Source organism: Anomalospiza imberbis, chromosome 7, assembly GCF_031753505.1.
Source record: "Anomalospiza imberbis isolate Cuckoo-Finch-1a 21T00152 chromosome 7, ASM3175350v1, whole genome shotgun sequence".
NCBI classification, from domain to species: domain Eukaryota; kingdom Metazoa; phylum Chordata; class Aves; order Passeriformes; family Viduidae; genus Anomalospiza; species Anomalospiza imberbis.
The window spans coordinates 12429039-12453081 of NC_089687.1; the positions used below are offsets into that span (position 1 = coordinate 12429039).

The 24043-nt window shown below is 40.5% G+C and overlaps 1 protein-coding gene across 5 annotated transcripts in view; it reads right to left on the minus strand.

Annotated features, from left to right (window-relative positions):
• Positions 1–1008: 1008 nt before the first annotated feature.
• The window catches only part of EPB41L5 (erythrocyte membrane protein band 4.1 like 5), a 49403-nt gene continuing 26368 nt past the window's right edge, over positions 1009–24043 (minus strand). For 4 of the 5 annotated variants that reach the window (XM_068195432.1, XM_068195429.1, XM_068195430.1 and 1 more), the window contains exons 14-26: positions 23602–23629; positions 21350–21392; positions 20933–21048; positions 12150–12316; positions 11560–11654; positions 6518–6646; positions 5908–5969; positions 5155–5265; positions 4505–4598; positions 3494–3571; positions 2632–2673; positions 2097–2224; positions 1009–1448 (exon numbers count right to left, since the gene is read on the minus strand). In XM_068195432.1, coding sequence (XP_068051533.1) covers positions 1391–1448; positions 2097–2224; positions 2632–2673; positions 3494–3571; positions 4505–4598; positions 5155–5265; positions 5908–5969; positions 6518–6646; positions 11560–11654; positions 12150–12316; positions 20933–21048; positions 21350–21392; positions 23602–23629 — 1151 coding nt within the window. In that variant the 3' untranslated portion in view covers positions 1009–1390. The remainder of the gene's footprint in view (positions 1449–2096; positions 2225–2631; positions 2674–3493; positions 3572–4504; positions 4599–5154; positions 5266–5907; positions 5970–6517; positions 6647–11559; positions 11655–12149; positions 12317–20932; positions 21049–21349; positions 21393–23601; positions 23630–24043) is intronic. The other variant, XM_068195431.1, reaches the window with a different exon arrangement.

Genomic DNA, 24043 nt, shown 5'->3' on the forward strand with positions numbered 1-24043 from the left:
CCTCAGAAAGAAAGATCACAGTTGTTTCATCTGTGCTTCCCTGTTAGATGTGGGATTAATCATCTTTGTTTCTCCTCCCTCTGACTCTGCATTACCTTTTCCACAGGTTATTATCACCAGGGTCCATGTGATGATACTTCTGGCCCAGAGCTCAAATGATCTCTGAACTGTATGCACTGTACCCCAAACTTCACCTGAGCACCCAAAAACCTTCACCTCTCTGTGCAGTGTGCGCTCTTACCTTCCTTCTACAGAGAAGTGAATTGCTTACAGGAATTTTTCATCCTTTTTTCCTATTTTCACCTAGTCTTTCTGTAATTTGTTCCACATACAACAATTAGATTACACTTGGAACAGGATTCAAAGTGGTGTTAAAAACTGATCTAGTTGTATCCTCATGCTGCAACAATATCTGGTAAGTATTGCTTAAACACAGCGTCTGGAAAAAACACCCAGAAACAGCATGAAGAGAAACAAGAAAACTGTTTTCCTTTCTAGTCCTAGAAGACAACAATACTAATCAATAAGCAGTTCCTAAATCAAGCTGCACTCACACCTTCACTGCTTTTAAAACATACAGATCTCTAGTCTAAAATGCATGTATTTGAATCATGTAGGAAATTAAATTATCGGTATAATATGTATTCTGCTGTATTCTGCTAATGCTACAAGCTGTTTGGCAGATAATTTGCATTTTCCTGGTTGCAGTGAGCAGCAGCTCAAATCCAGTCTACATAGCTGGTCACTGATGGACTAAATTTCCTTGCTTTCCAGGTACTGTCATAGGATGTGCAAGGATTATTAAGGGGGTTAAGGCCAAAAAGGAGAGTATGTGTTGGTAACACGAAGGAAAACCAGAGAGAATAATCACACAGAAGACAATGTCCTTGGCTGTACGGGAGGGACAGTGACCACCGTGGAGAGCCCTGTGCAGGGCACGGCCACGAGGTGGCCCTGCGAGTTCTCCTCATCCCTGGATGTTCATTATTCCACAGCCTCCAGGGCCCCGAGCTCACAGCCCACAGCTCTGCGGCACCTTCCAGCACCAGAGCCAGCTCAGGGTAAGGAACAATTAACTCAGCACGAGCAGAACACAACTGTTTTCTTCACCTCAGTTCAGAACTAGCTCCAGTGTGACATTTTGCTTCTCCCGCAGGAGAAGATCAAATGGATCTTTTGGTGCATGTGGTTTTATATCCCAGTTCAGGCTGCAGTTCCAGTTAGATTGTGAAAAATGTAGAAGTCTCTTCCTGGATCCTGGCAAACGAGCTGGCTGGCTGACTCCTGTTCAGCACGAGCTTGATCCCAAGCAAGTCTTTGGAAGGATCCCAGGGAGGTATGTTAGAAGATTTGAGTTTTTACAAGGTGACAGTTTCACAGACTCCTCCTTCTAGAGTTCAGTGGTGAGTAAACATTTTGTTCTTATTGTAGCATCCTCAGTAACTGGGCTAAAAGAGGAAAAAAAAAGGCTTTGTAAATACACTCCTCCAAAAAGGTCTGCCATGATGGATTACAAGAGAGAAGTATTGCTTCAAAGAGTATTCATGGCTGTTCCCCTTGTAACTTAATGAGACCAACAGACAAACTTTTCTAATGGACAACTGCAGCAAGAGCAAACGGAATGAAATTTAAACAGTATAGCAGCAGCACCACTGCCGTTCTTTAAAGATGGGCACTGCCATCATTCTGCCTCATCAGCATGGCAGAATGGAATAGCAAGGGAAAAGGCTTCTACCAGTTTGGTTTTCTGACATCCTTACAGCTTGGAAATAATTGGGGGCCATCCCTCTCTACACCCACCAATCCTCTGGCAGGTACTGAAACACTATACAGAGATTTCTCAGAAATTTTTTCTGTACTGTAACATTAGTCTAGCATTACAACATGTGAGCAGATAAGGAAAGAAACTGAAGTAAAATTATAATATACACACATCCATTTATTTGTTATACTTCAAATGCTATAAACTGAGACAGAGCTACAGTTTATTAGCACAGCAAAACAAGGCAATGTGTCTCAATGGCCTCTGTAACTATGTCAGTGGAAGCAATTAGAGTGCCCACACAGACTTGTGGAGTGAGCTGAGAAGACCTCACCTCACTTCGGGTGCCTGCTGGGATGGTGTCAATCCAGCTGAGGACATCAGGGTCTCCGTGCTGCCTTTCACTGCCTTCAAAGACAAAGCAACATTATTTCCCAACGGCCCGTTGGAAATCAGTCCAGTCTGAATGGGGAAGAACGAAACAAGAAAAACACCAGTGTTTTCATCTATCTATAACACCAGCCAGGACAAGACAAGCTAACTTTTCTATATGATTTACCTGTAAATGGCAAAAATAGGATTCATTAAACTCCAGACTGGGCTTTACCAATACAAATTCTTTAAGATATTTTATGGCATTTACCTGCAGTACAATACAGCAAAAATGAAGTTTAACTATTAACAGGATATGTTGACTGATTTACTCCAGATTAATTAGTTTGTTTTATTTTTGGTCTGGTACATTAATTTATAGACCTTCAAACTATTAAAAATTATTGCATTTTATTATTATTGAACCTGAACTCCTGTTTCTTAATCATGACAAATGCTTTCGTTTTTTTGTTTAAGAAAATGGTCAAGTAACTCACTGGCACTATCCACCTCGGTGCTACAATGGGCTGAGAAGACGCCTACAAAAAGCAAACAAAAGCTCAATTAAAAGGTGGAAAGTAGTTGAGAACGTTGTCAAAATAGCATACCTCCCAAAACAACACCTCCCCCAAAACAATCCCAGATATTTGCCCCTCGTTAGCCTTTGAATCACGATAGTGCTTAGGTGGAGATGTGGCACCCACTGAGCACTGAGCCAGACACGCACTGGGAGCAGTTTCAACTCAGTGCTCCCTTCCAAAGGAAAGAATCCATCATCTTTTAGTGCTTTGTGGACAACCTTAATCCAGAGTACACTACTGTGAAGAGTTTAAAGGTCCTCTTTCTTCCCCCTTTCTCTTGGTGCATACAATGTAACTCGTTTTTGCCAGCAGAATTTAGAAGAGATTTCTTTTTATCTATATAAAAGGCTTGATTAGCATTACAAGTTTACTATTCAAGTTTTGTGTGTGTATCTATACATACAGACATACACACATGTACATACATCTTCCCATGTAATTTCTGAACTTTGTATTACTGAACCCTTAGGTATCCCCAAAAGTGTGAGAAGCAGACTGGCACTTGCAGCTCTGCTAAAACAGTACTAGAGGTTCCTGTGGCACACATACAGGTTCACTCTTCAGGTTCCTTCATTTCCCCTGCAAAGCTGTCAAGTCTACACCCCTACACCAGCCACCCTGCAGGTGGGGGCCATGTGAGCAGTGATCCCTGTCCAGCACTTCTTTCCACTGCCGCAGATCCAAGCCTGGCAGACAGACACTAAAGCCAGAGGAGAGTCCATGAGTAAAAATCACTGTTACGTGCAAAGGAAAAAGTTTGGGTTTGAAATACATTTACCCGAGGTGTGGCTTCTGTAAAGTCAATTAGATTCTCTGTCAGTGATGTTAAGGAAACGTCCTGGTCATCTGGAGTGCTCTATGGAATAAATCAGTTTTGAATTGAATTCCCAGTACTAACCACACAGGTCTATTGAATACTCTAGTGGCTTCCTGAGTTATAGACCAGTATCTTTAACGAACATCACTTTTTATCAGGCCTATTTTTCCACATCTTTCCATTTGATCTTTTTTTATAGCCTTTTGATTTCCCTTATTCTCATTAAAGTACTGGAAACAACATTGCTGCCACTGTAAGCAAGCAGTGAAAGTGTCCCTTCCCCTCTGCAAAGGTGGGGTACGGCACCATTCGAAAGGTCGGCAAGGTCTGGAGTGGGGTGTTGGAACTCGGTGAAATTTGTGATTATTCAGTGGGATCAACTATGTAATACCGGTTTAGAGGCCCAATAGCTACAGGGCAGGGTGTTTTGGTCATCCAGAACAACCTGTCAGTCTGCTCAAGTAAAGTCAGCACAGGTCCAATGCACTGGACCCTACTTTTCTTTTAGAGAGGGACAAAAGAAAGTTTAATCCCCGAATTTGTGCTCTTCATGGAATCCAGTTAAAAAATAACCTTACGGTAACTAGAATATGATAAATGAACATCTAAATTTAAACTTTTCCTCCTGTGGTTCTTTTCACGGGAACTGCCTATGTCAGAATTTCATCCCTACCGTCTCCCTACTGCAGCATGAAATCGTTGGGATGTAAGGGGCTTTCTCTAGTGTAAGAAAAACAACCAGTTTAGAAAAATAAGAGTTACACCAAGAACTGGAAAGGACACGCAGAAATGGCCTTTGGAAAGATTTGTGCAGTGTCCTTGCCTGCTTCAGAAAGCACTCTCTGGCATTCCCCAGCGCCTGGCATTCACCGAGTTATGAGAGGCATGCAGCAACGTCTGCTGGGCTTGCCTGGAGGCATCGGGAGCTCAGAATGTGACATAGAAACCTTCCAGGCTGGCAGGTGGTGATACCTTTGAAACAGCAGCCTCCTCAGTTGGAGCCAGGTTAGCTGGAATTAGCCGGTCCTCATGGTTAGAGTCAGCATTGTCCTCATTCAACGAATTACTGAAAGGGGAAGACATCCTCATTAGCACCCTGCCTGGATAGCATGGAACAGTGCTGCTTCCCAGACAGCTCAAAACCTTGACACCAGTTCCACGGAGGCAGACAAAAGACTGGTGTTTGTATGTTAATGTAAATGCCTTCCAACTACCTCCACAGACTACTGCTCTCTCCTATACTTCCAGCTACAGCTCTGTATAGAGCCAACCGTATCAATGTCTTCTATCTCAAAGGAGTTTCTTCAGCCCTTGTGTCTAATTTGCCTGAGGCCTTTCCTGTCATCCTCTTATCTTCCTCTTTAGAGCCAGGGGCAGCAGGATGTCAGGAATCTCAGACCTCTCAGAAGATGAGAGAGATTCACTTACTGCTTGCAAGGATACTCACCCCGAGGCCTGGCCTACTGATTAACTGCTGCAACGGTAATTAAAAATGCATCCGTAAACCTGCTTTAGATGTAGCCTAAATGCTCAGCAACTGATCCTCATCTTTTCAGGCCTTTTCATCATAACCTCCACGTGGCCCCCTTACCCCAGAAACACGTTTCTCCAGAATCACTTACAGAACAAAGGTGTTTGAAGCAGGGATTGCTCTCAGCAGCTCTCTTGGATCTTGAAATACCGGACTGGTTGCTGGGGGACTGCTTTGTGATTTGCCTGACAGGATAAGGTTCCTGGCACAAACCAACAGAAAACAAAAACAGAAAACAGGTATAAGCTTCCATGGAAAGCTCTTTATGAATCATTTGTTACAACCCAGTTTTGGGACTGCTAATGTAGATTTTATTTGTATCACAGTATCACCCTCTGCTCTTTGAGGTCTGCCACACCTGCATCTTCACAAATGGTCAAGAAGTTAGATGTTGTAACCTTTTACATTTTTCAATGCCTGCAATTCCATTGGACCCTGCAATCATTCCATATTTAATAATTCTCAGGAAACTGTCACTGCAGGGGTTTGTACACAATTTTTTTTCATCCACTAGAAAACACCTACTGTGAACATATCCATCCCCTCCCCACACTGAAGACGTCCACATTTCAGAAATAATTAATGACTGAAATTGCTGCTGTAACAATGGTCATCAAGTATGACAGAATAAAAAGCATCTGTATTATCTTGTATATAATAAAACTTAGCAGTTATAATCCTGGTTTTCATCTCACACCCACTTCACACTCATGAGGGTTAAGGTACCCTATGCAAGATAAAATGCAGTGGCGACTGAGCCACTGGCAGACCAAACTAAACTGCAGATTCTCAGTTCTGTAGTGAGGTAACTACAACACATGTTTCTTACAAATCTATTCACTACCTGGCAGCAGCCTCCTGAATATTGGAATTCTTGACACCTGTCATGCTGTCATCTCTTCCAACCTGAGAGGAAGAAATTAACAGAGACATACATTTGTGATACCAGTTTCCATCTTGTGCCAGTTGTGAGATTCACAGTAGAGCTGTGTCTCTATCCTAGCACAAAAACGTGCTGTTCATCTACAGCTCAGGGACTTAGAGCATCAATTCCATAAGACAACTTCAGTGCACAAATAAAAATAATTCACCAACAAAACCAAATAAAATACTGTTATTTGCTAAGAAATTTACTACAACATGCAAAAAGCCCAGTCTTAGTGACAGAATAATTGCTTGATTAGAAGACAACCTTTGGAGATTACCTGTCTGAATGACCTCTCAAACCAGGGCTTGCACAGGGTCTTGTCCTGTTACCTGTTGAGTATCATCAAGGACAGAAATTCCTCCTGGAGCAACCGTTCCAGTACAGAACCATTATCACTGTGAGAAGCCCTCTGACTCTGCCTTGGACAAGGCTCTTGGAACACTCTTATCTGCAAGGCACCTTCTCCAACCTCAGGCAATTGAAGAGAAATAAAACATTTGAGAGCTCTGCTCAGTCGAGTATTTACCTTGTGCCCTGCTTCTGCCTGGGCCTTCAGGATATTGCTTTTGAGATCTGCTGGAAGCCACTTTGCTGCTACGACTGGGCTCTCGATTGCATTGTTAAGACATTTATCTGTCAACTTCACCACTTCATCCTAGACATGAAAACATCTTTATCAGAAGCAGTTTCCACATGGACAAGTCTGGGCAGAAGTTTATCAACATCTCTAAATAACAACAAGGCTCTGAAGCCAGAGGAAAGTCAGCAGACTTATAATGAAATGAAAAAGCAATTTTTCCCTTTATTTTAGCACTCTTCCTTTATTTTGTAATGTCAAGCAACACATAAAGGAAAAAAGCACAATGCTTGAATATGGAAATGCAAACCGCTGTGCTAAAAATACAGTGTGTAAGAAATGAAGTGCATCCTAAAACTGCAGCCTAGTTTACTGAAAGGAGATTAATACAACAGCCATTATATCATGTCAGTGTAGCCTAAGTTGGTAATTTACTCTCAAATGCAAGTTGGGAAGATTTTTAATTTAAAATTCACTTATAAGTTAGACCAAGAGTTTAATTAATGTGCTACTAACTACCTCTCCCACCACTGACTATATCAGAGCAAACTGGCAGCCAGATACACAATGAAGAGAAGAAGTAAGAACGAGATACCTTTCACTACAGTATATTTCATTCATTTCTTAATTATGAAATGTTAATTAAGCATTCAATCTACTAATTGCTATTTCATTAGTGGCAGAAGTTAATTAGCTGAGTGAAAACTAAACCCTCTGACCTTCTTTCTGAGGGTATGACTCAGCAGGGGGAGACAGAGTCCTGCTTTCCTCACCATATGCCAGGTCTAGGGCAGGCTGTTCCCAGGAGTCAAGTGCTGCAGGACTGCCCCGAGCAGGGACAATCCTGCTGCACTCCCACCTGCACCAACTGCAGCGTGCCCAGGAGGAATGAAGCCCATTGCAAAGAGAAGAGCCGAACAGACGAGTTAAAAAGAGGTGAACACCTGTCCCTCCACAGTTCTCCATCCACTCTCAGATTTCTACATTCTCTGGAGACACTGCCAAGAACTTGTAGCTATTTAGACTTTAGAGAGGGGAAAAAACATTTCTTTTCTTTTGTCTCCCTCTAAATCACTTTTTGGGATATCCAAACAGGATCTCAGGAGACTATCTAAAGGAGAATCCATTTTCAAATTTTGACCCAGTCAGCAATGAACTTCACAAAATATCCAAGGGTCACTGACAACATAAAAAGCTATGAGGACCAATAGTACTTTTGAGTACTTTTATTTTAGATAAGCTGCTGGAATTGCCAAAAGGAATAATTACAACTAAATTATCATTATTTGTACAGCTGCAGCACCCACTATGATAATTTTAAAGTCTTTACTGGACCTCACTGCAGTAGATGCCATGTGTGACACTACCTGCACAGCATTTTGAATGCATTATTCCACTAATACAGTAAATCTGATCATTTTAACTGAGCACATCAGTACACTGATGCTTGAAGTACCATTTTATTGTTTTGCTTCCTCTTAGCTTCCTCCACCTGAAAAATCAATTTAATTAGGTCACTCTAGTCTATTAATGATTAGACTCCCTTACTTTTGAAAAAGCTTAGTACTATTACAGAATGTTTTAATTCAGTAGAGCACAGATTTCATACCACTAAGGAAGTATTGCCCTCAGTATTAATAATCTATTTTTCAACCTTATTTTGCACTTGAAAAAAGCATAGGTGTCTTACAGGTTTTTTTAATGAAAAAAAAACATGTACCTAGAGGGAAAAGCATCTGGCACCTGCTAATGCCTCCAGATGTCCAATTTATAAGACATTTCAGGTGCTCACACAAAACAGTAAAGCTGCTGCGGTTTGTCATTATTCCAGCTCATTAGGAATGTTTGTTGTTTCCATGGACTGGACAAACTACACTTGTACTGTGTTCTTTAATCAAAACATGGAGCTAGGCAGTGATGCAAAAAGGCAGGGAAAGATTAAAGGCAGTAACAAGGCATGTGATCCCAACCCTTTGTGCTTTTGAGTTCTGTTCACTTTATGCAGGAAGATGGAGGCTAATGCAGGTACATTTTGAACCAACTTCCATGTATTCAGAGATCAGAACAAATTCAGAAAAAGTAAACCCTCATGTCCTTGTATTTCTGACTTGGGAGCAGACTTTGAAGACAGGCAAAGAGGGTGAACCTTTATTGTTCATTTCCCTTCAGAAGCTGATGAAAGCAGAGTGTTGGTGTGTTTAAAGCTATTTGCTCTCTTTGTCAGATCTGGTCACTGCACTAGTGAAAGCTGGGAAAGGACAAAGTTGCATTCTTCCATCCCAACAGATTTTGGCAGTGAGCAGCAGAGAAGAATGAAGCCATTCATTCCCTCGCTTCCTCTTTTTCTCTGGAAGAACAGGGGTAGCTAGATAAATATTTCCCTATCAAAGAAATAAATCAGGATTGATTGATTGCAAGTATAGAATTACATAAAGATGACTGTCCAGCTATCTCTATCTCCTGATGGAAAACAGTTAAAGATTTTTAATTAACAAAGCTGAAGTGAGTTGGCATATAACAGTGTCATGAAGTTCAGGATGCAGCTCTGCCTTCAGGAGTAGATAGATGACACTTTCTCCCAACGCATTTTACCAAACCTCTTACGTACTGTAACAGTTTCTGCATGTGCTGAAATTTCTAATCACACACGTTCAGAGAGAATGCTGCAATACTGCATTCCCTCTGAAATAATAACAAGCTCCAGGATCTAAACTTATTGCAAGCTTTTAGTGGATATATTGCAGTCCCATACAATTCTGCCAGAAAAGGATAGCACAAACACTTATTTTACTAACAGATTAAGAAGAAAAGTAAGTACAGGAGAAGAGCCCACAGGTACATTTTATAACCAACACCATAAATGAAAGCCTCTATGTTTTCTAAAGCAGCCTTCAAAGGCAGGAAACAAAGTATTTTTAACAGTGACTTTTAGGTCACTCTTTTCAGGACTGGTTTCCAACCCATTAGCCTTCCTCTCTGAAGGGTGTGCTCATTTGGTGCTACTGTAACCTACATGTCTTTGCAATCTGAAGCATTGGGAATTTCAAGTATGCAGAGAGTCTCTAATCTTTGTCTATCTTTTTTAAACAAACACTCTCAAGTGACTTCTTGGTAAGCTACATCATAGGCAGAAAAGTTTTATTCTATCTCTTCTACCCTAAAAAAACCTCCAATGATCTACTCTTACATTTTCCTCATGTAATTTGCACTTCCTTCTTGAAAGCTGAACTGTGTTTTACCCACCTATTGGCATACTGTTGATCCATAATTCTCTGTTATGCAAATGTTCTTGCTCTCTAATCAGATTACTGTCCTCCCAGCATCTATAACCTCTAAAGTTACTCAGCACCTTATGTGACAGCAGCTGGATGACTGTGACTGCTCTGTATTGGCAGCTGTTTGTTGGATTAGCTCATTGCAGGACTCTTAGCTTGCTTCTTATAAATCAGCCACAATTTAAAAACCTCTGAAACAGGTTCGGGCCATTCTCTTCAATGAACCAATTAAATGTTCTTCCCCTCTCTGTCTGAACTAAAGTGGAGCTCAACAGGCTAAAATATTCTTAAATCGACTGCGTTCATTTGCTTTAGTTTATGAAGAGGCAGTGTTTCAGCATAACAGGACCTACAGTCTACTGACTAATCTTCTTAGAAGCCTGGTAATCTTTGTAATGCACTCACCAAGCAGAGAGGTGCACCAGGCAGCCCTTAAAGGGGACAGCAGCCTGCAGCACCACCCACAGCAGCAGCCTTCTCTCACATGGAGGTGGAAAACACATGCTTAGGAGTGGGCTTAGCTCAAACACACACTGCTAAACACCTCTCCTGGCACCTGGTTCCTGTTACTATTGAGGGAGCAAGAAAAATCATAGCTGCTTCACTCAAAGTGAGATAAATCCTCGGGCCTCCCTGCAAGGGAGGGTAGTCTAAACAGAGATAACACTGCCAGGTGTTTCACTCTCTCTGCTTGCTCAAAACACAAAAATCTCCCAAAGCTTTTGCATCAAAGAAAGCAGAGTAATGGAAAAATAATTTCATTTTTAAAGCTCATTAAAAAAAGCCAGAAGAATATCCTGTCAGGGGGCAGTTGTCTGATAACCAGTGAATTTATCAAAGTTCACTGCTGTTCTAAGGGAGGATTCTGGCCTCTCCCTCCCATCTAGCAACACTACTTATTTTCACTATGGCCCTGGCATTTCTTTGACCCCTTCCCTGAACCTATTCAACTCACTATTTACCAACCTACAGAGCAAACTAAAAACCTAAAGAAACCCAGCACCTCAACAAAAAGTTCAAAACAAAGGCAGTTTGTAGATATATTTGTTCACTGAAACCTGCAATGATTCCTGGTGGTGAGAGAGGAGAGAGGGAAGCTGGGGAAGAAAGAGTGAAGAGGAAGGAGGGAGAAGAGAGCCCTCACCCGTTTCAGGGCACTCAGGCTTTTACTTTGGCTCAGCTGCTCGTGAAGTGCAGCCTGACTTGCTCAGAGAGACTTGAGAGCAGTAAATCAAACCACATTGCTCCTCTTTGTGTAAACACAGAGCACTAACACTTACATCAGAGAGCAGGTACAAACTGGCTACTTGACAGGAGGGACGGATCATCAGCAAACTTGACTCAAAACAGAACATCAGAACAACTTTCTTGGAATTGAAAACTGCCAGGAAAGCAGCTCAGCCCTTCCAAAAAGAGGGTGAACTACCCAACACCATGCAGGTAGTAACCTACAGATAAAGACAACTGAGAAACATTTCAAGCATCTATGCCTTTTACTCCCACTGATTTTGGAAAATCTCACCAGGCTGCAAGTCTGCACACATGCACCTCTGCCCCCATCTTTATCTCACTGCTTTGTTACACACAGGTTTATATATCATAAAGCAATTGTATTTCCTTTGCTATCCCCCAGTATTACTCAGAGAGCAAGGCAAGGCTTTTCAGAATGACCTGAACAAAATTCAGGACCGTAGCAGGGGAATGAAGGCCAGTTACCTGCACATTTATGTTTACGTTGGGACGCTCAGTCGGCACGGGGCTGCTGCACTCTGTCTCCAGCTGTTTCAGCTTTAGGAATGTATCTTCAAATGCTGAAAAAGACAAAATATATCATCTTTCTAATGTTACCATGGAGTTATCTGACTTGTAACTTGCATTATTCCTGAATATTAATTACATAATTTTGAAGTTGTGCAAAAATGCACAGGGATGGGGGAATCTACTTGCTCCAGCTTCAGTGCAAATTTCAAGCCTGCAGATTGTGTGCACCAAATGAGAACACTGCACTCCTGGCAGCTCACTTAGCCAGCCATCCTCACAGTGAGCGAGCAAACACAGAGTTAATTGCTTAGATGGTTGCACTTTACTGTATTTGTGGACAAAGTCACATCCAATGAAGAACTGATTTTTCACTTGTATCTCTCTCCTTGCTGTTCCAGTAATGTGAAACTGTCCTTATGTATATAATCTAAGGGAGCTTCCTAAAACAATTCTGCATTTTTCGTAAGGAAACAATCTCATATCAACCAATTATTTAATCTTGATCTCACACATCATAACATGGAAAAATCTGTCAGTTTGCTTACGATCAGAGTCTGCTTTGTCTGCAGCAGTTTCCTTTGTGCCAGGAGGAGGGCAGCTAATAGCCTCTTCTGAATCTCCTGTTGCCAAGCCAACAACCGGACGGCCCACGGCATCATCCACACAAGTTTCTGGCAACTCTGTGCTGTCTAGCAAATCAACAAGAGGTATGCTGCAAAGGCAGAAAGATGGGCAGAGAGATGCACAATTCTGTTACCACTCTTCCTGTAACAAAAAAAAGCTTTAACACATGAAATCTCTTTTTTCAAGATGTCTTCTGCTGACCAGCCACAATCTAGAAAAAATGTTTCAGGTAACTAACAGACACTGGCTTTCAGTGAGCTTAAGAAACATGAAAAAGGGAACAGTTCACATCTGTATAAGAAACTTCCTAACGTTTCCTGCAGGCACAGCACGTTGCCTGCTGTGTCATCGCATAGCAGTGGAAAAAAGTGAAGAGCGAAGAAGGGAAGTTTTTTATCCATGAAAGACACTCTTTGGAACAAACATCTGAAGTTTTTCTAACAAACTTAAGGAACCCCTTAGGATTTTTACAAGAGGAAAAGAAAAGTTAGGGGGAGGGAAGTTGGTATCACCAAAAGCTGTTAGTGCAGCACTTCACCCCACACTGGTAAGCAGAACAGAGGGCAGAAGGGTGCACTGCACAGGACTGCTCTGGCACTTATGGTCAGGCATACCTAGAACCAGTTTCAGTTCTGTTAACTTAGGCAGAGCTGTGAATGAAACCTTAGCAGTCAAAGTGTTTTAGGTGAACCACAGCATGTACTCGGTACCCTGCCAGGATCACTTGTTTCACCTCTCTTGGTTTCTGATGGAAATGTCTCAGTTTAATTTTGCCCTATGAGCTCTATTTTCAATGAACAAGGAAAAACAATTATAAAAACAAAAATGATATTATGATGTTTACGTTGAGCAAGAGTCAGGAATCTCATACATTTCTCTAAAGCTTGGGAACAGCTAAAGCTATTCTAACAGCTAACTAACAAACACAGAAACCACTGCTGCACAATGCAATGGTTAATCAGACAGCCTGTGCACACAACTGCAGCTTTACTGCTCCCCAGTTCAATCAACAATCACTCTCAAGCAACAATCACAGTTTGGCTGTAATATTGATTTAAGAAGAAAAATCTATCAATGCCTTTTGCAAGTCCTGTCCCAAATATGAGAACAGTGATATCAAGCCCATACCCACCACAACAGAACAGAACCTACCCTTAAGCACAGACAAGAGATGTTTTCTACTTGACAGTTTACACCAACTTCTCCCTTACCACTACCAGGTTAGTGCCTCATGTCCCCCTCCAGCCCCTGGAACCTGGAAGCAATGCCCTGTTGTCACTACAGAGGCTGCAGGAACAAACTCCTTCCCCTTCAGCTCAAGCACACAAAGAATTCTTTCACTGTTAAATATATACCTCTGATTCAGATTACAGGATATCACTGTTCTAGTGGTAATAATGGAAGAATCATTTTAAGTCAATTAATTGCTGTGAGGCAAACTGAGGCCACTGGCTCGATTCTCTTAAAGCAGTGGAATAAGAAGCTACTAGCAAAGCAAATAATAGGGAAAATTTTTCAACTTCCTCTGCAGCCTCTCTCTGCACCACTAATGGGAAAAGGCAATCAGCACACAGTCTTGCAGAGAGGGAATAATGGATACAGAGATTTAATTGTTAGAACTAATAGACAGGAAGAGATGCTCTTCCAGTTAAAGCAACAAGGAATGGGAGACTGAATCCCACACCTTACTTTGCTGATACATGAGTCAAAATGTTTTATAATCTTCACGTGGAGACAACAGTTTTCTTCCTATTTTCTGACAATTTTCTGTAAATAGTCTCCAAACTTTAATATGACCACTATTTTAAGAAGTTCAGATTTTACCTACAGCATGCAGTTGCTGACACCATGACAGTTTGAAGGAACTTGGCATAAGCTGCTATGAACTCCACATCAGACAGGTGATGTAGAGCACCAGTAACACTTCTTGTGCTTGAATTTCCCACTCCTTTTCTTAGTATTGTAAGAGAAAATGCATGAAAAATGAAAATTTTCTTCCTTAATTGCTAGGATAATTGCACTACACTTTTCCTCCTCATGACTACTACAGTAACATTTACTAGACAGACAAGGGAGTTGATTCAAAAACTTGCCTACTACAGACAAGGGCAGTCCTCATATCTGGCAACATACTCAAACAGCACACTCAGCGTCTAGTGTGCTCCAAAAGCTGTGCACTATCCAAAAGCTGTGTACTACTTACACTGAGATGGTCAAAGTTTGTAAAAAATCTCACTGCCATTTGTGCCCTGGGATGGAGACCTGGCTTTGATAGAACAACCACGGTGAGTCCCTGCTGCTTCACCCCACATCAGGACAGGGCCTCAGGGAAACAAAATGAATTTTAGATAAACTCAAGGAAGCCTCCTAAGTCAAGATGCAAGTAGGAACTGACCCCATCTTGCCTTCACACCCACTGAAACCCCTCCTGAGCCACCTGAAATAGGCAGTCAATAAGAGGAAAGTCATACTTGGGAGACCCTCAGCCACTGGAATTTGCAGGCATGAGTTCTCCAAAGAGCAGCACAACCTTTGAAGTCTCCCAGACTCTTCACCCTCTTCAGAGCACCAGGAGGAAGACTACCAGGCAGGCTTCATAAATGGCCCGACCACGAAAGCGAAAAGCACAAAACCTTGAATCACTGCACAGAATTTCTGACACCTCTTATAAAGTACTGAAGAACTGGCACACCAACCATAAGGGAAAGTGTCCAAGGCTTCCCAGGAAAAGTAGGGCTTCTACCACAGTCAGCTCTCACTACTCAGGAATGGAACAGGCATTACCCTTCCACATACCTGCATTTACCACATACAAAGGGCTATTTTGAACTTTGCATAGTAATAAATGCTGGGCTTTATGTCTTCAAATCAACTTCTACCATCATATTTTAAGAAATATTCTCTGGGAAATGCTGATAAAAGATACCATGAGTTCAAGCCACATAAATAATTGTGAATATAAGAAAAATGAAAGGTTGCAATGCATGTAAAGGTTTGTCAACCTGTTAAGAAGTCATTACATGCTCAGGAGCTCACAGTTAAGGGAGTAGCTAATGCATTACTGCCTTCTTTTTGCCTGGCCATATATTGATATAAATATGTACCACACAGCATTCAATGTATAACGTGACTGAGAAAGCTCTCAGTTACAAGTGGTGTGAGCAATCTTGGATTTTCTCCTTCAACAACACAGACATTATAGATATTGTAAAGCTAAACATCTTATTTTTGTTTGCATAGTCTCATGCAACTTTATAAATAAGAAAAAAACAAATGGGTTTACTTCACTTCAGAAGTTTACAACATCCACCATTCCAAACCTAAAACTAAAAAGAGCACAAGAGATTGTTCCAATCAGCTTGGTAGGTGTCACAGATCTTTAGTTTACAGCTTGCTCATACTTTTTTTTAAGCAGTGTTGTAAAATAAAGACTCATATTTCATTAGCAAACTCTTTCCCCCCATCAGATGTGGGGGTGAGGAGGCCAAAATATCTCAGGCTGTTATGTCCTGGCTGACACTTATGTCTTGGTTCTTCAGGTCTGGATATCTAAAAACAATGGTTTTTATTTCTGGGCTCTGTGGCAATTTGAAATAAAGTAAAATAATTTGAAAATCATCCAAACAACTCCTTTATCCTAAAAGCTACATATAAATTAACTTTAAAAGCCCTCTGTTACAACTTTTCCACCTTTTTTTTAAATAGGAAAAGAATATTGCAATTTAAAAGCAACGAACTTCAGAAAACACAAGAAAACACAGTGTGTTCAAGGGTAAAGGTTTGTTCTTCATGTTGTTAAAGGTCCCCAGGAATACTGATGACCCATGAAGCTGGAGTCTTAACCTCTGACTTAACAATTAACCTTGTGAATCATGTGGTAGGACTGGTGTTTGTCAGGAAATCTTTCTGTTTCTTTTCAACTGGACCAGAAAAGCAAAATAGAAAGAAAAAATTGTAAAAAGCAAAAAAATGTTTTAAAAAATACTCTTTCCCTTTTTGACAGTTCTGCTAAATTTATTTTTAAAAAATTGAAAATAATTCTACTCCATTTCCAAACAATAGTTCTCAGAAGAGGTCTTACTGAGGAAGAAAAGGTTGGTTTTCAGATCAATGACATCTCTGAGATATCTTTACATGACCATGGTTCAAAAGAAGAGCCAGTTACATCCTCTATTTCTCTCAGATTTTTGAAACCATATTATAACCCACTGGTTGCACATGTAGTTTTATAACAAATGTGACTTCCTGCATGGCTCTCAAACCCAGCTAAAAAAAAAAGAATCTTTCAGTCATTAAGAAAACCTTTAACACAATTATAAAACATATCTATCTATATGCACACACAGATAGATATATGCTGTTTTTAAAGTAAGAGTGATATGTGGCTTCTGATCTATATGTCATTTTTCTTTAAAGACTCAACACCAACAGCACGATCTGCAGAGCCTTTGTAATAAAAGCTTCTGCCCCTCTACAGTGAGCTCCGGGTCCGTTGTCCTTATCCCACAGGGAGCTCAGGAGGCGATTTCCCAGCCTGTGCCGGGAAGCAGTCCCGAGCCCCGGCAGGCCCACGGTCACAGAGCGGTCATGGTGGCTTGCAGAGCGCAGGCAGCGGCAGCGCCGCGCAGCCCCGCGTTCCTGGCGTTGCGCTCGTGGACGAACGCGGGGCACTGTCCGTCCGTGGCGCGGCTCCTCGGCGGGGCCCACGCCTCCCACGCGGCTCCACCACGCTGACAGCGGCCGGCGGCGTCGGGGGGCCTGGAGCGGTGGGGAGCGGGAGGCGCAAAATTAGTCAACGGGCACGGAGGAGGAAAAGGGTGGAAAAGTAAAGCAAAGGTGAGGACAAGAAGATTGATGCGAAAAGACAAGGAAAAGGGGCATTCTTGGAAGGTGAATACTGAAGGGAAGAGGCATGCAAGTACGTGTGCACATGATGACACTGCCAAATAAACCCCTTTCTGCACAGCATCGCGCACGTTTCTGTACAAGTCTGAATCGACAAGTTCAGCTCTCTCATGTATATGTTGCTTACACTTCCCAAATGTAAACCACTTCATATTTCAAAACACTTCACAGAACTAAGCAAGAATCATGTGCATTTTACAGATGGGAGAAAATAATGTGAATGAGGAACAGACCTCAAGCATACAGTACGTTTTATTTGCAGAAAACAAGTTTAAGTGGCAGGTCTAAATGTACACCTGAAGCAAACATCAACAGTAATACCAGTTTTCAAAGTGACTGGAAAGTGTAGATTCTAAAGTAAATTTAGAAAAAAAAGGAGAAGAAAATAGAAGCTCAGAAAAAATTAACATTATTGTGCAGGAGCAAACAGTAGGGCAAATGAATCATCCACAATTTAGGTGACTAAGGGATTAATACTATCGAAGAAGTTGCCTGCAGCTATAACTTGCATTAACATAAAAATTTAGCTGGAAAAGAACCATTTTATAAAAGGTCACAACACAAACTAAGACCTCACTTTCTAATTTTGCATATGAAAGCATAATGGTTTGTAAATTTTAAATTTAGAGCTCCTAAAATCAAACCCACAGAAATGCTGTGCACAGTTATGGCCACTCTCTGCCACAGTTGGTATGAAGTCCTCCAAAAGCCAGAAAGAGGTGCAAGGGAGAACACTCATCACTTTATTCAGTCTTTTGAAAAATATTATTATGCAGGAGCCCCTGGAAGGCTTTAGGCTGATAAAAGGTACAGTCATACATCAAAAAAGTGCTTCATAAAAAAAAGCACTTCATGAACTACTCAAGTAAGGAAATTCCTCAAATAAAGGTATTCCTTCAGTTTAATGTAAAAGATTCGATTTAATGAGCCGAATCTAAACAAAGTGGAAGGATTGTTGCTGTTCACATAGAAGGGTCAGATGGCCTTCAGCTCAAATTCCACCTTCTCATGTTCCAGAACAGCTAAGCAGACAGCTGAGTTGGAAGATCACACATATTAAAGCAGGCAAGCAGAAAAGCATGCAGGATTCACAGTGGTAAATGATTAACATTTGGGGATAGTCCTCCTTTAGAAAAGAAACAGGATTTATACGAAGATCACCCATGTGTAAATTCAGAATTTTGGTTTTTGTGAAATACACTGAGGAAGTGACCCGTGAATACTGAGGGCTCCAATCCCCAACAGTTCATTCCTTTATTTTACCATTTCTGTCATGGATGTGGTTAAGGGAAAGCCACATCCAATACCAAAAAGAAAAAAACCTACTTCCCTACTCATCCCATAATAAGGAAGTAAATATTAAATCTGTCTGCTGTCCTAACTTTGCAAAAAAAGAACTTCTTGGGGAAAGACTAAACTTAGAAAGACACTGATCATGTTTTAGGTTTTCCAGACTCACAACTAATATTCCAGACCATTTTCAAATCCTGCAGACCAGTACAGCTTTCCTGTACTGACAATTTTATAGGAATGAAGTAAAAAAAATCCCAACAAAACCAGAAACCCAGAAATAATAAAATCCTTTGTATCTGGCAAAGTGCTTTCTACAATCTGGCAAAATTGCTGTTGGCAGCTGCAGCATTAACATTTTAAATTAAAGGAAACATTGACATTAGGAAGGGATCTAAGCTGCAAGGTAGCCAATAGAGGCCTCTGCCAAGCAGAGTACAGAAATCCAGGAGGTCGGGACCTTACTTCTAAACCCCTTCAATCTAACTATCCACAAAATCCACAGTCCAGATAATTTTGGTGTTCTCAACAATTTTTGGCAAGCTCTCTCTAAAGGAAGACTATTTTTCTGACAGAAAGCAAAGATAATTCATGCAGAAACAGGCCAATTAAAGACAGTAGCAGTTGAAAGGAGATCTTGTTAGCAGTACCGAGACACCCTTGCAGGAACAATAGCCAAGTCACAGCCCCCAGCAATAAATATGTATGTTCCGGCAATTCCATTAACCTAACCCCAGTTCCCATCTAGGAAAGCAGAATGTAGCTCAATTCCTGACTCAGCTCCAAACTGTTGTCTTTTTCCTACAGCTGGATTTGCCCTGGGTACAGGCAATACTGTTTCCAGTGAATACAGCAAAAGCAGAAGACAACTACTTTCACTAACAATGTCTCAAAGAAATGTAACACAGACACAGTAGAAGCAATGCACTCTCAATTAAAATGCATCAGTTGTCAAGAAGCTTGTTTTCTTTAGGACACACTGTTTTGGGTTAGATGCAGGTGTATTTTGCATTCACTCCCATTCTTCTATACAAACACTACATCCTGCAGCAGCTGGCATGTAAGCTGAGATTCCTGGACAATGTTAAGACAGACAGGCTCAAGTTCTCAATCCTAAAAACAGGCATAACAAACCCAAAACTGAGTGGCTATAGAGCACTCTCTGCTTCAGAACCAAAGCAGCAGGATTTCAGTAAGCAGCAGCAGCCTTGCAAACATGAGCAGGGACATTAGCACAAATCAGGTACCCAAGAAGTACTGGTCTGAAGCCAAGTCAAACATTTCCACCAAAGGAAATACAGGTGACTAGCACTCATCTTGCAGTTAGGCCAAAAGAATAAAAATAAAACCATATTGAGAATGCTGAAGAATAAAGATGCCACCACCTTTCACCCACCACCATGGAAGGAATCGAGCGATCAACAGGATCCCACCATAGACAAGCACAGATTTCAGATACTAGATAAATCAAGGGCAAAAGAAAGAAAAACAGCATTTATCATCATATGTTCTGATTGAAATGTCAATAAAATGCAACTCAAAGCAGAATTACCATCCCCTTTATCATTCAAAATTGATAGTATTAAAAGTCTTTAAATGAATACAATTTACAAAATCAGATTTGTCACAGCGCTGTTAGAAACTGATACCATTTACTTGTAAGAGATATTGAAGCAAAGCAGATTCATATGCCTGACAATGGGAGAAAGATCCTTTTTCTCGAGGGTTGAAACTGCTTAGGATAAGAGCTTTGGTGTCACTCCATTCTGCCATGACTGCTCTTGATGAGTTTGGCAGAAGCCAGAATTTCCCTTCTTGAATAAGCCATAGGCACGAGAAGATATTAAAATGACCTGTGCACAAGTACTGCATTGATATATGCCAGTTTTGGTTTGAAAATAATTTTGCAATATAGAATTAGTTTAAGAAGAGATAAATGACATGTACATTTATCTATCTTCAAACAAATCCTCTTCATTTTGAGATGCATCTAATCCATAAAACAAATACTCTGATTACATGAAATCAAAGCTCTTATCTTCAGCTTGTGCCATTTTCCCCAAGCTCCCATTCTACACAAGTTCATGAGAAAAGTCAGCTTGCCTGTTTCAGAAAGTTCAAAAGACAATTCACAAGGATACCAGTTTACAAATTCTGTATTATCCTAAGGATCAAAGTTAAGTCCTTGGACCCCATGATACCAAGCAAAGGGTTACAAGCTTATAGCAAATGAGAAGGACCCAAGTCTCTCCAAAATTTGAAAATTCTACTCCTCCTTAATTCCTTTAGCCCCGAAGAAATTTTCTTTTGGTTGGCAGTGACTAAGCCTGTTGTCTTCACCTCTCAACACACAACTCATAGGAAGAAATCAGCTGCATCATTCCTAACTTGATTGTCAACTTATATTAGAGATACAAGGATGGCAGCTTATTTAAGTACAGATAAAGGAAAGGCTACTTGAATCATGCATAAGGAATCAGAATTCATTTCCCAGCAAAGCTTAACATACCACTTCTTATCTTGCTGGCTGGCTCCTGGGCTCCGTGGGAGGTTTTCTATTTCCACTAAGACTGGCGCAGAAGGAACCGCTGTTAGGACAGGTACGTTTGGCTTTGTATTCCAGCTCTTTAGAGACAGAATACAAACAAGTTATTATACACACATTAATGAACTGATGACACAGTAAAGTGAACAAAACATATCAACACTTCTTCTTAAGCACAAAGCTAAAGCAAGGCCATTTTCTTCCCTTACTTCCCTAGCACTGCATGTCTATGCCCAGTCTTTTCCAGCACTGTACACAGTTAAGAGTTAACTGTAACATTCAATTGGCCAATCACTGGATTTCAAGAACAAATAACAAAATCTTCAAATCTGTTGAGACACATGAAAATTGCCTTTAGAAAGAATGAAAGAGAGTCCTTACTTGTGATCCATTAGTTTGGCTGATAACAGCATTGTTTGCAGCACTGAAAGACAAGAAGAATTTAAAACTGAATCAGATCAACAAACTGCTTTTGCAGGCTGGTAGAACTGTAAGGACTTTCAGAAAGAAACAGAGTCTAAGATATTTACAAAGTATTAATCTCTTTTCACAAAGGCTATCAAGTTATTTTTTATTTGTTCAAGCTGTAGTTAATCAGCAACTCATCTGTTTTAACTCTTCCTTTCCTCAACCAGTTTGGTTTAAAAAGTCTTCCTGATTCAGCAGTAAGATGTGGCACTTCTAAAGCAAAAATTATATAATTTTAGTTAAAACACCCAGCAAAATGTGACATTGTCAAAAGCTCACCTACATGCTGTAGATATTATGTCTGTTCCATAACTAGAACCCTCCTGATTTGACGTTTCACATCACAAGAATTTATCAGAAAAATTAAAGAGTTTCTTCTGCATACAATCTCTAATGGACTTAAAAGCAGCTATTCAAATTTACATGCACAGCAACTCAGCACGACATTCATAATAATTTTATGTTATTAAATATTTACTATAATTGATGAATTAAATAAGACCTATATCCCTATTCTTGATGATTTCTGAACCTGCAAGAGACATTTCACATTTTTGAGAGACTGAAAAGCAGTAATTATGCATTATAGATTTCATGCAAAGCAAACTTGTCCCCCAGACTTCTAGCCTTTTAAAATGTTCCCATCTCTTACCACCTTTTAATTTTCTGATTTATGGTCTGGACAACAGCTATCCAACCTGGCAAGCTGACAATTCAAAGAGATGTCTGTATTTACTTCAGAGACTCTTTAGAATTATTTTATTTAAAACACCATGATGTCAACACTGAACAAGCTGTTCCTTGCCTGTTTCCCCCTTCACCCTTTCTCTATTGAGCGAATGTGGAGGCTACCCCAGCATTTTCAGAAATATTAAGGAATGCCTTCTGACTAGCACATTCTCCTGTGCTGGGTTAACACAAAAGAAGGGAACAACATACATCTTTCATGATGCATTTCAATTAGCAACACTGGAGTGTAGAGTTTCAGAAATGGCATAGCTTGCTGTGGAGACACAACAGTGCCACACCTAAGTGCAGATCAGGAGACTGCAGTCTTATCAGGAGGAGAAACTGCACAGGAAGTTTCTCTTCCCACTCCCAGAATGACCTAAGCAACCTGAAACTCAGAGAAGGGCATGACAACACAGAGCACTAATCCAACAGTCACATTTTGCATGCAGAGGATCTAAATGACACCCAGTTTTGCAGAGTACTTTCCCACTGTATAGAAAGAAAAAACAATACAGGAAGTCACACTGCAGCCTTGTCCCCACACTTTAAAACCTCTCCCACTCTCATGCAAGAACCAGCCCTGCTCCTACGGACAGAAAATGCTGGGCTGCATTAAGGCTGTTGTTCTGAAATGTTATTTTGGCATTCTGAGGTGCTTATCATTGTGCTTAGTATCTATGAATATCTACTTAAAAAAAATAATTTGGTTGCAACTGATCGTTGAAGTGTTCACAAGTTATTAAGGCGAAGGACAGAAACCAGAACTGAGTGACCTAAGTTTCTTCACTACCAGGCACTTCCTTTTAACCTGTTTTCCTCTCTTCCCTTAAGGAAGGGTATGAAAATTATATGATTCAGATACAGAGCATCTGTATATGAGTAATTTACATTGCAACAGCAACTATGAACCAACACATCCAGGAAAACTTTTGGTAGAGAAATAAAGAACCAAAAGGCTTCCCTTTCAATGTTGATCATGCATAAAAATAAATGTAAGTATAATACAGAATATAAAACCATCAACTTATTTCAAAAATACTCATTTTACTGTCTTTTCCCTGTCTTTGACCTTCACTGAATGAGGTATTTCAGTCACACAGCTGGAGCAGGCAGACTTCAGATGGAAGACCTCCTCACAAACTTTTACCTGATCTCTTTACATGGCAGCACATGAGCTACAGCTCATATCCAGCAAGAATCATAGCTAATAATAAACAAATTTCTTTGCTAGCTAGTAAGCAAATCTGGCAAAATTGTCTGTGCAACGTCAACACAGAAGATTTGCTCTGAACATTAACTTTTATATAAAACAAACAATCCCCACAGCAAAACCACAGTTAAGAGTCCAACACCATATCCTCCTTCTGCAGACATGCGCTCAAGTAAAGGTGCCAAACACCAAAGACAAATTCAAACACTGGAATGCATCTTACCTTGTTTCTTCCAGTTTAGCAGTGTATGCTACAAAAATATAAAGCATTAATTAAAATTTCATTTATAATTAGGTTATCAGTTAAATATTCATTATATGATTAGTAAAAATAGCCTAGGACTGCCTAACAATAGGCAACCAAAGGAGCAAAAGTTGAACCAAAAGAGCAAAAGTTGCACAGATCTCACGTATAATGAGTGATAAACAAAATCTAAATCAGAAACTGAAATAAAAAATTCTGAAGAGCAAACCAAAACCAGATTTAAGAAAGTATCTGAAAGCAAACGTGGCTGTCACACTTGACCTATGCAAGAGTGGGAGTAAGAAACAAGGTATCAGCTGCTGTTAGATCATGACAAGGAAGTGAAGCTCTTAACAACAATGAAAAAAAATCTCAATGACAAAAATTTTGAACTCAATTCATAAATTTAAAATACAGTAAT